The 15,664-nt window shown below is 42.1% G+C and overlaps 1 protein-coding gene across 2 annotated transcripts in view; it reads right to left on the reverse strand.

The window, feature by feature from the left end:
- Window positions 1-15,664, reverse strand: part of KIRREL1 (kirre like nephrin family adhesion molecule 1) — a 459,284-nt gene that overhangs the window by 38,021 nt on the left and 405,599 nt on the right. Inside the window, exons 7-11 of one of the 2 annotated variants that reach the window (XM_078670245.1) lie at window positions 13,000-13,148; window positions 10,453-10,580; window positions 7,833-7,959; window positions 5,470-5,570; window positions 60-258 (exon numbers count right to left, since the gene is read on the reverse strand). In XM_078670245.1, the coding sequence (XP_078526371.1) occupies window positions 60-258; window positions 5,470-5,570; window positions 7,833-7,959; window positions 10,453-10,580; window positions 13,000-13,148 (704 nt within the window). Of the gene's footprint in view, window positions 1-47; window positions 259-5,469; window positions 5,571-7,832; window positions 7,960-10,452; window positions 10,581-12,999; window positions 13,149-15,664 lie in introns of both variants that reach the window. The other variant, XM_078670244.1, reaches the window with a different exon arrangement.

The following is a 15,664-nucleotide window of genomic DNA, read 5'->3' on the forward strand; positions in this document are numbered from 1 at the left end:
AAAAGCTGGACAGAGTAGCTATCACATGTAGAGTATCAGCTTATTACTTGCTCTAGCACCTTTTTCTTCCAACTGGATGATGGCCGTCCCAGGTCCGAACACGTTCCAAGCTGTGCAGTTGTACCGTGTCTGGAAATCGGCCTCCATCACATTGTTGATTGACAGTGTAGACAGCACTCCGCTTCCGGTGTTGGTGCGTTCCACAGTATATCGCTCTAGCGTACCCGTTTCCAGAAAGTTCTCCTTCCACGCCCATGCCTGTGGAAACAAATGAATAACAATAAGGGACAGTTTTTAAACCTTTACATTTTGATGCTCTATTCATTAGGCATGCAATCGAGTTATTATAGGTAATAAACTCATTCTGTGTATCCCTTACCAGCTTCCATCTGGTTTCCTGTCTAGGAAGGTTGACATTCTGAATGGGACATGAATGACTACAGTTTCCAAAATCTAACACATACAAATGATTACTTGAGGACTGGAACTGTAGAGTCTTTTTCCCTACTCCACAAGCATCACCACATTACACAACAGCAGCATAACCTAGACTTTCTCCATGTGCTTCAGGAACCTGAGGGTGGCAGGCTTATCATATGCAGCTGAAGATGTGAGCAATGACATCACAGGTAGTCACTCTGTGAGGTCATCAAAAACGTTAAGCTAATGTACACAATTTAAATATGGAGGTTTACTAAATTAGTGCTCTGATTATACTTTAACCATTAATATCAAAGCGTGAGATTTATATGAAATGCAACCATTAAATGTACATTCTTGAATAATACATATATAACCATCAGAAGTAGCATTTCATTACAATCAGATCTCTCGATTTGATGGACCAGGTGCATATTACACAACTTTACTTTCCCAAACGTTTTTTCAATGCTATAGCAATATGTGAATATATTTTATTCGTTTTACCACAGATCAGATATGATTTGCCAAATATTCATAGGCAGAGTTGTTCCTTCTGCTTTGAGAACTACATCAAACTTTAAGGCATTTGATTGAATGTTATGCTAATTTTTCGTTAACTGTGGCAATATTAGGTAACGTAGGAGAAAGGAAAGGGTATATGTGTGACTTTTTTCAGATACTCTAGGACTTGAATGGAACTGCAGAACCCAAGAATAGCTGAACAGACATCCCCCAGATTCAGCAGGCAGGCAAAACTTACTTTGAAGGAGGCACTTTTCTTTTAAATTGAAAATGCTTTTCAGCAGATTTCAAGACAGTACCCTTTAAGGATGTTCCTATACACCACCTCTGAGACCAAAATATGTATTTCAAACGATTGAACACTCCATGGTTCTTATTTGAAAAGTTAAAGCGTGGGGGGCCTGGGGGTGCTCAGGAAAGTAGACGTCTTGGATCTGTGAATACTTGCCTGACATAAAGAATTGAGAAAAGATAAGTTTCACATAGCAGTAAAATCTAAAGCTTCAAACACTAAGGTTATCACCAGGCGTAAACGCTTGGCAACCAGACTCTGTCGGGCTATGTATGCAAAATGAGCACCTATCTATCTTATAGCCACAACTAGACCTTTTTTTGCACCTCAATCAATCCTCTAGGATTTGCAGATCCTGCCGCTATCTCCTTAAATCCTGCTGTGGTGTTCGCAGGTATGAAGTCAGAACCAACGCAAACACTCACTGTGCATAGACAGCCCTCTGACTTTGTCTGGGAGATGCCAACATTAGATAGCCACATTAACTTCTGAACCATGGGCCAGTCAAAGGTCTGCAAATGTAATGTATGCATTTGTAGCAAATGTATATGCTAATGTAAATGTCTATTACTAAACAAATATGCAGTTAAATGGGCTTGAGAGGCAAATACTTAAAAATCACAAGAGCTGCTCTTTAACATCCAATTCCATGATATGTTATTTATTGAATATATTTACGGTATGTTGATTGGATAGAGTCATCGCCCTCACCAGCAGCACTTGCAAAACACGGTCCGATGTGGCATATACGCATCAGGTCTCGGCTTGCTGCCTTTCTTTGCCTAAACAGTGTCTTGCTGCTAATGTTGCTTAGCACCTCTAAGAGCAACACCACCAAAGGAACAAGTCTATCAATAGTCCATCTGCTGGGCTCATTAATCACCCAAAGACAACGCTAAGGTTAATGCTGTCGCAAGTCCTCATTAAGGGACTTCTCCAGGGCTAAAAGTAATGAATTCTGTTGTTATTAACAGTCAACAACTGATGGATTTTATAAGTGTGGGGGGGGGAGGTCAGTAGATGAAAAAACACGTTTACAGCATGCCAGCTGTGGAATGGCATGAGTGCGGCTTTAATTAGATACAAAAACATCTGCGAAAGGGAAATTAATTGTTTAGTAGCAGATAATTGGCCAGTTGTTGACTAATTTCCCCACAAAAATATTTCCTAAGGTTGTAAAAGGCAAGTGGGTGAAGCTGGAAGGGAATATGAGGATTGCCTGTACATAGAGAGAGACCTCTAATGTGTGAGAAACCCACGTTGTCACGCTTGATGTGAACTCAAACTAGCATTATTTTAAATCCTGGCAGACCTGTTAAACTAAATATGGCGAGTATACAAAGTGTGAATCACACACTTCATGCTATGATGCTTTAAAACAGATAGTCTCTGACTAAACCAGTGGTGTAGCAAGGTCAGGTGGTACCGGTGCGAACATTTCTGGTCACCCCCGGCTTGACAAAAGGGCCAAAATAAGTCTTTAAAACACATTTTTGCCATTTTGTCACCCCTCTCAGTGATGACACCCGGGGCTGCCCGCACCCACCACACCCCCCTTCCTACGCCTAGAAAATCCTCCATCTTCTGTGGTGACAATGCCCGCTCGCCTACGCCTCTGATATTTGGAGGACATGTTCTGCTGCATTATATAATGTGTTGGTGCATACATTTGACCACAATGGGCAAAGTGATTAAACCATAGTAGTTCTTCCCGGTGCAAATTCGCCAACACCAGAGCACACAGTATGAATCCTCCTGTGCAGTGAACACTGGCATTAAAGAGCAGACCCAAATAGTTTACATGCAGCACCACAGGACAGCGGCTGATCCAATGAAGTTTATACAGTGTTCATGATTACAGACTTTATAGAATAGTGCAATATCAGGGAAGCAATGTTTCCAATCCTCGTACCCTGTATAGCACAAAGAGTAGCTTCAGGGGTCTTGGCACGGTGCTGCAGTAAGGGGCACAGAAAAAAGTAAAGGGGTACACTATACTACAGCGTACAAACATCACTCAGCATTTTAACTAGCTGTAAAATATCAACAATATCTTACTATGTCAAGAAAAGGGATACGCCTAGGAAACAAATTGCTGTCCAGGGGTCATATTACATAAGTGCACTAAAGGCACAACGGGCGTTTGCGCCCGCTTTGTGCACCCTCGGGGCACTTTGGTATTACAGAAGGGGGAGCAGACGCTAGTGCGGCCCCTTCTGTAATAGCGATAGCACTGCTGCACATAAAGCGCCAGCGTTATCATCAGAGGGCATTCCCTCATTGCATGGGGGCATGGCCCCATGCAAATGAAGAAATGCCTTTGCCACTGCGCCGGCGCCGTAGTGCAGACACAGGCGCAGAGTCAAAGAATCTATCAGAATGCGCACTAACAGTGCGCTACCTAGAAGATGCTGCACTGTCAGTGCACCCTCTGGAGGGAGGAAAGGGGGTCCCCATGGACACCCCCACACATCCCCTTGCAGGTGGGTGCAGTCACTCACTTGAGCCGTTTGCACGGTGATCTCTAACCCTCTTTCAAAATGCGGACTGGTTGCCGCCTGCACAGTGAAACACATAGCGGCTTCGGCTCCAAAGCACAGCTGCTCCATTTTTTCACAGTAATGCAGCAGCTCGAGTTTGCGGCTGACCAAGGCCATTGGATTCCATGTAACAGGATGCACGTTCCCTGTTTGCGCCTGGTGCACCTGTTTTAAGGTGCTCCGGGTCCAAACAGAGAAAGTGCGCCCTTTGCATAACAGAATGTGCGGCCAAAGTCTTTCTGGTCTTGCTCAAATCAAAGGCTGTTCAAGGATTTATGGTAATGTAGGCAACAAGACATTTTGCCAAACATTAGCCGTACTTGATTGGTCAGGATCATTCGGGCACAGATCCTGGCTGGTGATGCTTTGAGTGGCTGCCTGGTATAGCTGTGTTATTGCCACGCCCTACTAGAAACTTCCATATTCACCAGACCTCTCCTTGACACTCACCCTTAACTGTCTTGCCAAGTGTACAACATTAGCGATTAATTTTTCATTCCAAATTTATTTCCCCACAGGGTCACTTTTTTGCTTGTTTTAGTCAGTGAATTTCAACATATCCACCCCGCCCCGTCACAGTTTTTCACTTGTCTACGAGACCGTTTTGAAAGAGTAGAAAATAATGGAAATAGCAATTTAATAAGACCATGTTATCTTGGATAAATGAGAAAACTCACACAGATGTGTTCCTGGAATCAATTTCAGAATCGTCTACTGGCGGGCCTAGTTATTCGAGCCATCAGTTTTTAAAGACATTGTATTTCTAGCCAGCCTTTAATGATGGCAATCGTTTTACAAGCTAAACCCATATATGACTGGCACAGAGAGCCATTCTGCTTTAGATGTGGATTCACAGAGCAGCTGTCTGCAAGACATATTGTTATCAGGTCTTGAATAAAGAAGTGCAAGACTGAGCTTTGCTTCTTTGGCTTCACCTGTAGGAATGTCATCCTCTCACTTTATACACTTTATACTACTGGCTGGTGTATCATTTCGCCACCTCTGGAGAGCTTGAATTGCAATGCATTAGGGACTACTTTATATCTGGAAAAATACACTCAATCATGACACATTCAATTCTTTGTGTCATAGATGCACTGTAAACCCAAAGCAATCCTATTTTACTGCAAAATGCTTTTTTTTAATGCTTTTGTCAGGACTCAAGTGGGACCCATTACCACCAGCACCACAATTATATTAACACTGCCGCCATCGCGGATATCGCCACTGAGTCCATTACCACCACTATCATCACCCACATTATAACTGCCACATTATCACCTATATAATTACCACCATCACAGCATTCATGTATTTCTGTGTTTGCATGCTTTAAGACATGGACGCCAGATCTATTGGCTTCGACAAAACTTGTTAAGATGAATGCACACAACACAAGCCCGGCATGTCTTTCATACGTGTTGGGTTTGTGGGGAGACAAGCAGCTAGGACACGATAGTGTAGGAGCTGCAGTCAGCAAAGGAGGGAAGGCAGATGGGGAGAGATGGATATAGAGGTGCAGAAACAGAAGTGTTGAGAATAGAGGGAGAGAATGGTACAGAAAGAGAACTTGAGCTGGAAAGATGGGAGAACCAGAGACAAACTGGGATACAATATTATTAGAATAAATGTAGACAGACCAGGAGAGACTCAACAGAAGCTAGAATTTTACAACATGGAGTTACTACTTACGATTCGATCCGGAGGAGGGGTGCTCCCAATGAAGCACTCCACTTTCCCACGATCACCCCGCACGGTGTACTGAACGGGCTCGCTTGATATTATTGGGGGGCCTGGAAAACAAACAGACAGCAAAAGACTTAACAAAGGGCATTTTCACATCTACCAAGAAGCACGAAAAGATTACAGGAACGCAAAACATTGTTATTTCGGAGTCACGTGCATTACTTACGTTAAATGAAATGTTCCGACGCGTGAGGATGCATTCCAGCCTACCCACGCTGTCGGAGTGCGCTAGCGCGGACGCGTGACGTCAGACGCTAGCTAGTATAAAATAACGGGCGTGGCCTCGACAAGGCAGTAGGGAGCCGCGTGGTAACTGAAACGCCGGCTCCTGTGATTCATTCAGCGTAGCGTCACGCATGCTAAGCGCGACATCCAACAACGCTACAGTCTAAGGCATTTAACAAACATCCTTTTTACTCTGCATTTATTCAATCAAATCAATCAAGAGGAAGTATATCGAAATCATGAAACGTTTGATCTTTGGGCACACCTTTCAGAGATGACCAACCAGAATGAGTTGTCACCTTCGCTAAAGAACCCCAACTTGAACTGTCTATTTTTGAAATTACCTAGTTTGTTCTTGGTACACCACGCCTCAAATATACAGAACATGCTTTCTTTCCTTTTGAATGTTGTTTCCTGTGTCATTCGTGCCACTTTGAAACTTTGAACTGAAGTAAATAAAAAGTGATGAGTGGGATGCTTGAATTAATCTCAGCCACTGGCAATTATTTGGGGCCGTACCCTAGTACATTGTTTTTGGGCCCCTAATGCCATCTCAGATTATGCCCAGTCATGGGCGAATCAGCCTTGATCCTACTCCAATGGGAACAGTACAACCAAGCTAGGTCCTCACTGAAAAGTTACACATTCAAGCCAAGCCGGTTTTGCCCTTCCTTGTTGTGGCTCTTCGGTCGGGCGCATATTGGTTCCAGAGGCAAAATGAGTGCAGGACCCACATTTGGACATATCCATTGCACTGTGGGAGCTGGTCTAAAGTAAACTAAAAAGTGATCAGCAGAGGTTTGAATAAATCTCAGAACTGCAGTGAGGAGTGTAATCGGCACCGTCCAGAGTATCCAATAGGTATCCCCAGCCTTTCTGGTCTATCCTGAAGCCACCTGTTCATCTTGCAAGAGATGTGAGCTTCTGTGATGATGAATGAGGGTGTTCTGTAGCTCTACTTTATGCCAACCAGACGTCCACACAACAATGTGTAACTGTGACCAGAGACACCTGCAGGTACGAGTGACCAAGACCTGAAACACCAAAAGCTACAAATCACTGCTCCGATCACCACCAGGAGCCTGAGTGAGTGGTGATCACTCTACCAACGGGCACGGTAAATATGCAGCACATCCACATGCAGGCAGAGCTCCTGAGCCAATTGACGGCATTCCAAGAGCTGCGACCAGCATAAAGATGCACAGAGAAAATCCAGGAATGCAAGGCTAACTCAAGAACCCCAGAGACACACTCATCACATCAGGCAATCAATACCCGGGTTAAGCCAGGAACTGATCAAATCCCATGAGTGCATCACACGCTGAACAAAACTAGGTTAGAACCACACAGTCACATTAAAGACTCAGTGCTTTAACATTTTTAAGGACAAACATATGGGCCACAGAACCAGGTAGCTGCAGGTCACATTAAATAGGGAGCCTTCACCTGTACTTCTATTGAACCCGATTGGTGTACATTCCCTGCTATACGTACATGTATAAGTGTTTTTTCTGTAATTCAGTGTTTAGAAGTGTGTTTTATACTGTATTGAAGTGTTTCTCTTTTTTAGTAAAAGAAACACTGGGCTGGACAGCATTTATTGGGTCTGTTGCACAACTGCTGTGTTTTGGGATACCACACTACCTCCCTGCCTGCTTCCCTTTGACTGCTTCCCTTGCTATCACTGTGTGTCAGGTGCTGAGGGTGTACACTTGGAGTTCAGTCTGCAGAACCATAGTAGGTGAGGTCCTAGGACAATAAAGTTAGAAGGCCTATGGTTGGGTACCAATAATCACTGTTTGCCGTGCCCCTTGGATGGGGTTGGATAGGTAGCAATATAAATTACATTAACTGGTTGGTGAGGCATTGTGTTTCTTTGCTGTACCAGAAGAATACAATGTTGTTGACTAAGCAACTTCAGTAATACCACATGAAGATCATGCACCGTTTAACATCTCAAATATGACTAACTTCTCTTGGCAGGGATAACTTCCACAGGCAAAGAATACTTTAAAATGTATGTGTGTCACATTGGTGTCTCTGCATATTTTACTGCATGGAATGGTATCAAATTGAAGACGTACCATTAACATAGAGAGCAACTTCCTTCTCGCCCACTCCAATCCGCGGGACGATGGCCTTGCAGATGTACTGTCCTGCGTCCTTCTGGTTGACCGATTTCAGATAAAGCTGGTTACTGTTGCTTAGAACCTACAAACATAGACCGAAAAAGATGTTGGTGCAAGTGTGGCAGGAAACACAAAGAATCTGAGGGTGGTCTCACACTGTTCGTGATCTTAGTATCTCTTAGTACTGTCAAGAGACACAGAGCTGTCAGTTGCTTGTGAACCCTAACACAGAATTGGGATCAAGCAGTATTAGAGGTACCGAGGGGGGCTATACAAGCACTGGTGTATCAGACCAACCTGAGCAAACTAATTTGGTTGACATGGCAACTGTGGAGTGGTCTTTTACTCATTATACACACTCCAGCATCTTCAGGTGGCTAGCAGGAGTCACCATCGATTACTACAGGTGGGCAGGGCAGAATGACCATTGTTTTCACAAATGGAGTTTTGCCCTCTCTGTCCAATGTCTGAATGTTTTTTCAGCGTTATCAGCATGCAATGAAATCTGACCTGAATAATATCTACCTTTGTTTGTCTAATGCTGGGTGTTTTGTGATGCACAGATGAGTCTCTCAGAAATCTGCTGATGTGTTGCAAGTGGGCTCCCAGGGGATCCATTCTCTCGTCTTGAATGAGCGCACTCCACTCCTCCCTGGGTGGAGTCTGGGATTGGACCAGGGCACATCACACCACCCTTTTCTCATCAAGCAACATCCTTTCCACCCGATAATGGTTTGTTGTTGAAACATCACCACTGTGACAGGCAGTAGAAGAGGTCCACTGAATAAAGTTGCTTTCTTCGAGCTTTAGAATCAACCATACTGACATTTTGAGAAAGCGCCAATAGACTTCAATCCATTACGACTGTACAGTAGGTACTGGGTTATTTTGCTTTTCAAAGGCAGTAAGCGAGATTAAATTTTTGTCATCCTCAGTATGACTAGGGCAAAGTAGCGATCTCTAAAAAAGTGATACATGGAAGCTCACATAGATTTTGCCAAAAGGATGCTAAAATTAATTGCAGTGCTCCTACGTACCTCTAAATCAGACTATAGACTAAAAGTACAAGTGGAGCAATACAGTAGATCGGGTGACTAGAATTTGGTACATCATTAAATTCTAAGATCAGGTTCTCTCCTTCAGGACAATCATTCGTTCATGCAATATGTCCATGTGGCTGGCGTTGATCGAACCAGAGCGCAGGATTATATAATCTGGTAAAGGTCTGCTTCACCAGGGTCATGCCAGACTGTAGATCGCTGAATAAAGATGTTCAATGACTTAAACATGCTTACCAAGTTGCTCTACTGACTAAGAACAACTTTCTTTTTGCATTTGATATTTTGTAATTGTAAAGATACGTTATAAAATACTTATTTAAATGGTAGATTATATGAAAAGTGTATCAATTTTCAGAAGTGTTTGAACATGTTTGTACCAGGGGCAAATAAAAATACAACTTTAGGGTTAATGGAAAGAGCAGGACGATATCTCCCCACATCAATCATTTAATTTGCTATTTTTTCAAAAAGATTGAGTGATTACACGAGCAAAACATTTTCTATTCTAAACACAGGGACTAAATGGAGTAAGCAAAAATCCACCGGTTTCGCTTCTCTCTTCGTGAAGGATTCAGACCAGTGGGTGAATTCCCACACTCTGGCAATTTTGAGTTTTTTCTCTGAATTCCAAAGTTGAGTTCTAAAATGTTGTACCTTGCTTCCGAATTTGGACCCTGTAATCCAAACCAGAGTACCGTTAACACAGCATTTGGTTAGCAATGCACTGGAATTTGACTCCGTTTCAAGGAAATTTCCTACGCAACAGAATGGAGAAATCTGATCTAAACGAAGGACCTATTTGTTCACAGATGGTGTGGGTATTTATAAGGGCACATGAATTTGCATTTGTTTTGCTGTTTTTCATTAGTATCTGTGGACAGTTTATTTTTCTTGGAGGGGTGTGAGAAGGGAGCACAGTAAAAATATATTGTTTGCCTATTATCTGGAGATATATGGTAAGAATGGTAAAATACACGTTTTAATTTACATATCGAAATATTTTCACCATACTGTTCTTCAAACTGAGTTACAGTAAACGTTTTGTTTCACTGAGTTGCTATACACTTCTATGTGAAAATTCATAGCCCATATCACTGAAATATGTGGACGATCCCAAATAGTTTTCTTCCAATATGTCTGAAGCCCCCATTTTTTAGAGAGAGGAGATAGGGTAATTCAGATCATAACTGCATTGACTTTCATGAAAGACTGACAATGTACAGTATAGTGTCGCATTTTGATGGTGGGTTTTATGATTAAGTTGACACTTGCCAATCAGCAGCTAAACCAAAAGCGACAGACTCATTCCCACACAGTTCAGTGGACAGTGGGTGAGAGAAATTGTCTTGGTATTACCATGAATCGTAACCAATCTCCACTAGGGAAAGTGAATCACACCTTAAATTCCTAAAAACACAAAAGTTTAAAATTCTAATAAAAAGAAGCAAGGGCGTTCAACTCAAGCATGCGCACTAGGTGCCATACTGTCCAATCAGAAAAGCAGAAAACATTACCATGTTGGATCCTTTCTTTGTCCATGTGAGTGTGAGGGGAGGGTTCCCCGCCCAGACACACGTTAGTGTCACGTCCGAACCAATGTCTGTTGTCGTGGGCTTCGGATCCACAACAATCCGAGGAGCAACTGAGGATGGAAATGTATAGCAAGAGATATCAGCTCAGTGAAGCCTTGGTATTAGGTTTTAATGCAGAGAATAAAATACTGAATAATTTCTAAAGATAGCGGTCTCCCTAATACACACATACTGCATTATAGTAATCAATTTCCCATTTCATGAAGAACTTACAAATAATAATGAAAGATGGGTGCGAGTGAAAAAAGTGCTTAGTGCCCTCTTTAGTGGAGTACACACGCGTGATTAAGGTAATCAGCATGTGTATCAAGTAAACAGCCCATTTGATTCATATAAAAAACACATATAGGGTTTTTGTTTTAAGTCAACAACGTTTTGACCCCATTGTACAATATGAGGGCAGTATCAGGACTCAGTGTGGGGAGATGGGAAAAACCAAATGGACAAAAGTTACCAGAGAGAACTGCTCTGAGAAGGGATTCGGAAGCTGCAAGGGGGTAACCTACATGCAGGGGTTTTGAGGGGGTGTCGAGGGACCCGTTCATAGTCAGGTAAACATGGCAGAGTCCTTATACGTAGGTGTAAATAGCAGCAGGTTGAGTGTTCTTCATATTGCAGAGTAATCAAGTCCCTCTAGCATCATAGAGGTTAGAACAGCCAAGAGACAGGCCTGTGGTAGGGTCTATGGCTTCTGAGAGGCAGGCCCTGGTGTTGTTGTGGGACGGATGCCATGCTGAGTAGAACACTCTCTATAGAGCTGAGTGCTGGTGTTGCAAGACTGTGTGAGCTGACGTAAGTGAGACAATGTGTCGGGCCATCAGACATTGAGCACAAGATTGGCTCGCCTATGCCAGTTCGCGCAGACTCCCAGCAATGGCCCATTCCTAATATTCCTGTCCCCTTTTTCACAAGCAGGAGTGTCTTTCATGGGACTGTCTTTCATAATGAAACATTTCATCACAGTCACAAAAGTTTTAAAGTGTTCAAAACGAAGACGATTTATTTTGAGACAGTAACTATATTAAGGCTGGTCGAACATACGTTCAAGCTAACTGGATCCATTACGAATTTTCAAGCTAGCCTACCGCGGAAAATGCACGTACAGATAATCGAATTAGAATATAGCTCAATAGCCATTGGCTGTCCTGACAACCTATCAGGAATTTGTCATTCTCAGACCATGCTTAGATACACATAAATGAAACAGAGCCAAGGTGATCCAATTCACAGAGCTGCAAGGTACCAACAGAGCAATCAATACATTTCTCACAATATATATTTAGTTGGCAAATTGATCTCAAGGACAATGAAAAAAGTTGCTTTTGCGTCAAGAATACAACACTTTAAGTTCAAATGTATAATTCCTTTAAAAAGAAACACATATCCGATTCAGAAATAAATGACTAACCCTTTCAACAAACTTTTTCGTTGTTTATGATGTCTGTCCCTAAAGACCCTAACAGTCCCATTGAGACAACTTAAGATGAAATGTGCAAGGACCTGGATATGTCTTCTAGGATCCAATTCAGGGGTAGATTGAGGAGAAAACCAATAATATTCACTTAGTCTTCCTCATTTTACATTCTTCTGCACTCTTTCCTCTCCTTGCTCTCCCTGGGCCCCACTTCTATTTTCATACCTCCTCCCCAGATCCCTTTTCCTTCTCTTGATCTTCCCTCTGCATTCCTTTTACAATGCACTGTTTCCAATCGCCGAGGTACTCAGTTTTTTCATGAAGCGTCTCATACAGTATTTTGCCATTTAAGGCTCTGACGCTATTTTCAAAAGTGCTTTTGAGCCTCAGAAAATGACCCAGAAGGCAATATTACTGCAAGACTGAAGGAGGTGGGGGGCAATGGAGATACTTATGTTTTTTTTTTAATTTATTATTATTTACTTCTGCATATTCACTACATTTCCTGTGGGAATTTACACCTACTCCATGAATGCAGAAGGTTAAATATTCTTGCTCGCTAGTAAATATTCCATATTGATGTTACCAGAAAATGCACAATCGCCTTTTAGCCTCACCCAAGTGCAAGTTCTCTCATTAGTGCTTGTAGGAAGTGTAACAGCGTGGCTGGGATATGCGTCTCAGAGTCATGTGCAGGGGATGCACTGATTTATCTAATTTAAGTATCTTTTTTATATATTGAAGTACCTGATCTTCCAAGATGGTGACTTCTGCTAATTCATCTGACCAATGGTTTTCAAACTGACTGACCTCACTTCCTTTTCCGGCTCACTTTCATATGAGATAAGTAAACTTGCTTGCAAATCTTAGCAGCATTATCTTTGTCTAGTGTGTGACCCAGAGTTCATCTTGTACTTCAAGCCTGTGAGATGCTGTTTCCCTGTTGGACACAGTTGGTAGGGGAATGATGTTGCTACAAAACTTCCACATTTCTACTGATTAGCACCACCCACGAGTCCCCCACCCCTGAATAACATTTGAGGAAACAAACTTACAGTGCACATCCACAAGAGTGCTGACATTTGTACTGCCCACCAGATTGTGAACCTCGCACGAGACTGGCTCTGTGAAAAAAGAATAGTCCACCTGCGTTTCATACACACTCTCCTTGGCTTCTTCGATCAGTACTCCACCTTTGGCCCACCTGGATTTGGAAAAAAAGAGAAATACAATGAACAAATCACAATTACAAACTTTTTTTTTTTTTTTTTTAATAATAGTGGAACGTACAAGTATTACAACATGAAGTAGAGCAAATCACCATTTCACATTCTTATCAATGGTTTGTTGTCAGTTACAGGAGTGAACTTACTAACTGATATCCATTAAGCAGATTGTTCTGTGACCCTCTCGTGAATGGATATTTTATGAAGTGACCTATTAGTACACCGGTCGCATAGCAAAATGAATGGCTAGTTGCAAAACATTTTGGTGCCATTTGCGGCAACTTTTGAGATCACTGTTTTCGCCCATCTGGCCACTGGTTTCTTCAATCACACTTTCAACCCTGGCGTCGTCCACCCCTAAGGCTATGGTAACAGTCTCCTACCTCCGCTACTCCCAGGGGTAAATAATTTCCAAAATATACCCAAAATACAAAATTGGCCCTACTTAATCACCATTACTCTAAAGGGGTTCTCTTCCCTTTGGATCTCAAAGATGGCTATACTACTCCACTACTGTGCAATATTTAATAAAGATAGGTTTCACTCTGCTGCAAGGACTTCTCAAATATATTCACCCATGATTAATGTTGGTCCGCAGTGCTTGTCCCAGTGCAGATCTGCAGCCCTGCGATAGATACGATCAGGTAGTGGATTATTGACTGAACGGACTAGATGAGGAGATAGATGTTTCATCCTCCATTCGACACTACTGACCATCGGACAGTCTTCTTCGTCCTCTCTACATGAATGGGTTTTGGAAGTAATATTCTGGCATGGTTCTTATCTTGTCACTTTCTTTTTTTATTTAATTTGTACATAGAGCCACTTTGAAATGTATTGGTTGACTATGTTCCATCAGTCACCAACATGATAAGTTTTGTCAACCAATGGCATCCAACCACAAACCTGCCTGCACACATGTGAATGATAGCTGTCGGCCGGGCTTAGATAGGCCCGCTTACAGCTGGAAGCTAAACTTGTAAGTATAAGTGATGCAATGCTTATTTGGCAAGAAAAGGTTTGCACCCTCCATTACATTTCATCCGGTTAAAGCTGGCTGAATATAACAGGATAACAAGCACAGCATCAAAGTCCAAGTTATTCCCCAAAAAGCCTGAAAACGTGCAACTTATCGCCCCGAATGAATTCTGTCCCCAGCAGTGTTGGATTTTATTGGGTGCAGTAAATTCTGGACTATCACCACGAGGATCTTAATCGAGCCCAGGTATACAGTGCCAACAAAGCCATCACTGAGGGCCTCACTGAATTCAGCTCTTTCAGTATAAACCTGTAAGTAGAGCTCTCAGCCAGATGCTTAGACTTCACCCAATCTGGATGGATCACTTTCAAACTACTCTGACCAATTTTGCAAACCCATACTACCAGCATCTTAACAGTTCAAATGTCCAAATTGTAATGGTTTAGACAAACTTTACATCCTGTCTACTAACATTCACACAATTGGCCAATCCTTTGCCTTCTTCCATCCTGAGAAGGGAAACTATCTGCTAGCAGGGCTTCCATCCTTGATTCTACCCCCACTGATATCCCTATTTCTGGAACAAGGAACTTCAGTCACCTCGCCCTAATCCCAAATAATCACCATCAGTTACCTGCAGCAGCTTGTATGTGCCTCAGGTTTTGCTAAACCATCTCGAATTACCCTATTCAAAAGGAAGCTAGACACCTAAACTGAACATGTTCTCAGCTTATTCTAAGCTATCAGCCTGCTATGGGAGAAGTGAAGTGAAGCGGCCAGAATGTTTGACTCCGGACAGTGCGTGGCTCACGGTTCGATCCACAGCAGAGGTGGCAGCTCAGCTCAGCACCATTTGACTCTGGACAATAGCTCACTTAATCTCCCGGATGGCCCCCAGCGCCTTGAGACCTTAAGGGGTGACATCTTGGCGCTTTACCAATATGGATTATTATTGTTATAACCTCTGTATAGCCCATCCCAGGCTTTCAAGGACAAGCAATCAAAGATAGTACATCCTAAACTATTACAAACCAATACTCGAATTGTCTTAGCTTCAGACTTGTACCAAAGTTTTATCGAGCAAACAAACAGATTCAACAAAATCCTACCCCTTGGTTGAAACAGCTTTACTCTGATGCTAGCATTTCCTTTGTCCACAAAACATCTTTCTATTCACGTGTAAGTTACTCCATATTGACCAAGCTAATTCCTCAGTAAATAAAATAAATGGAAAAAACACGACACTTTGACGTCATAGCAAACACAAAGCATGAAGGCAGAAATCTTAAGGGGGAAAACGTGAGTCCTACTCCATATATCCATTGGTAACTGCTTTCATCTTTAAAAAAAACAAATATATATATATATATATATATATATATATATATATATATATATATATATATATATACACACACATATGTATATGTATATGTATATGTATATATATATGTATATATATATATATATATATATATATATATATATATATATATATATATATATTCTCACACA

Source organism: Lissotriton helveticus, chromosome 12, assembly GCF_964261635.1.
Source record: "Lissotriton helveticus chromosome 12, aLisHel1.1, whole genome shotgun sequence".
In the NCBI taxonomy this organism is placed as follows: domain Eukaryota; kingdom Metazoa; phylum Chordata; class Amphibia; order Caudata; family Salamandridae; genus Lissotriton; species Lissotriton helveticus.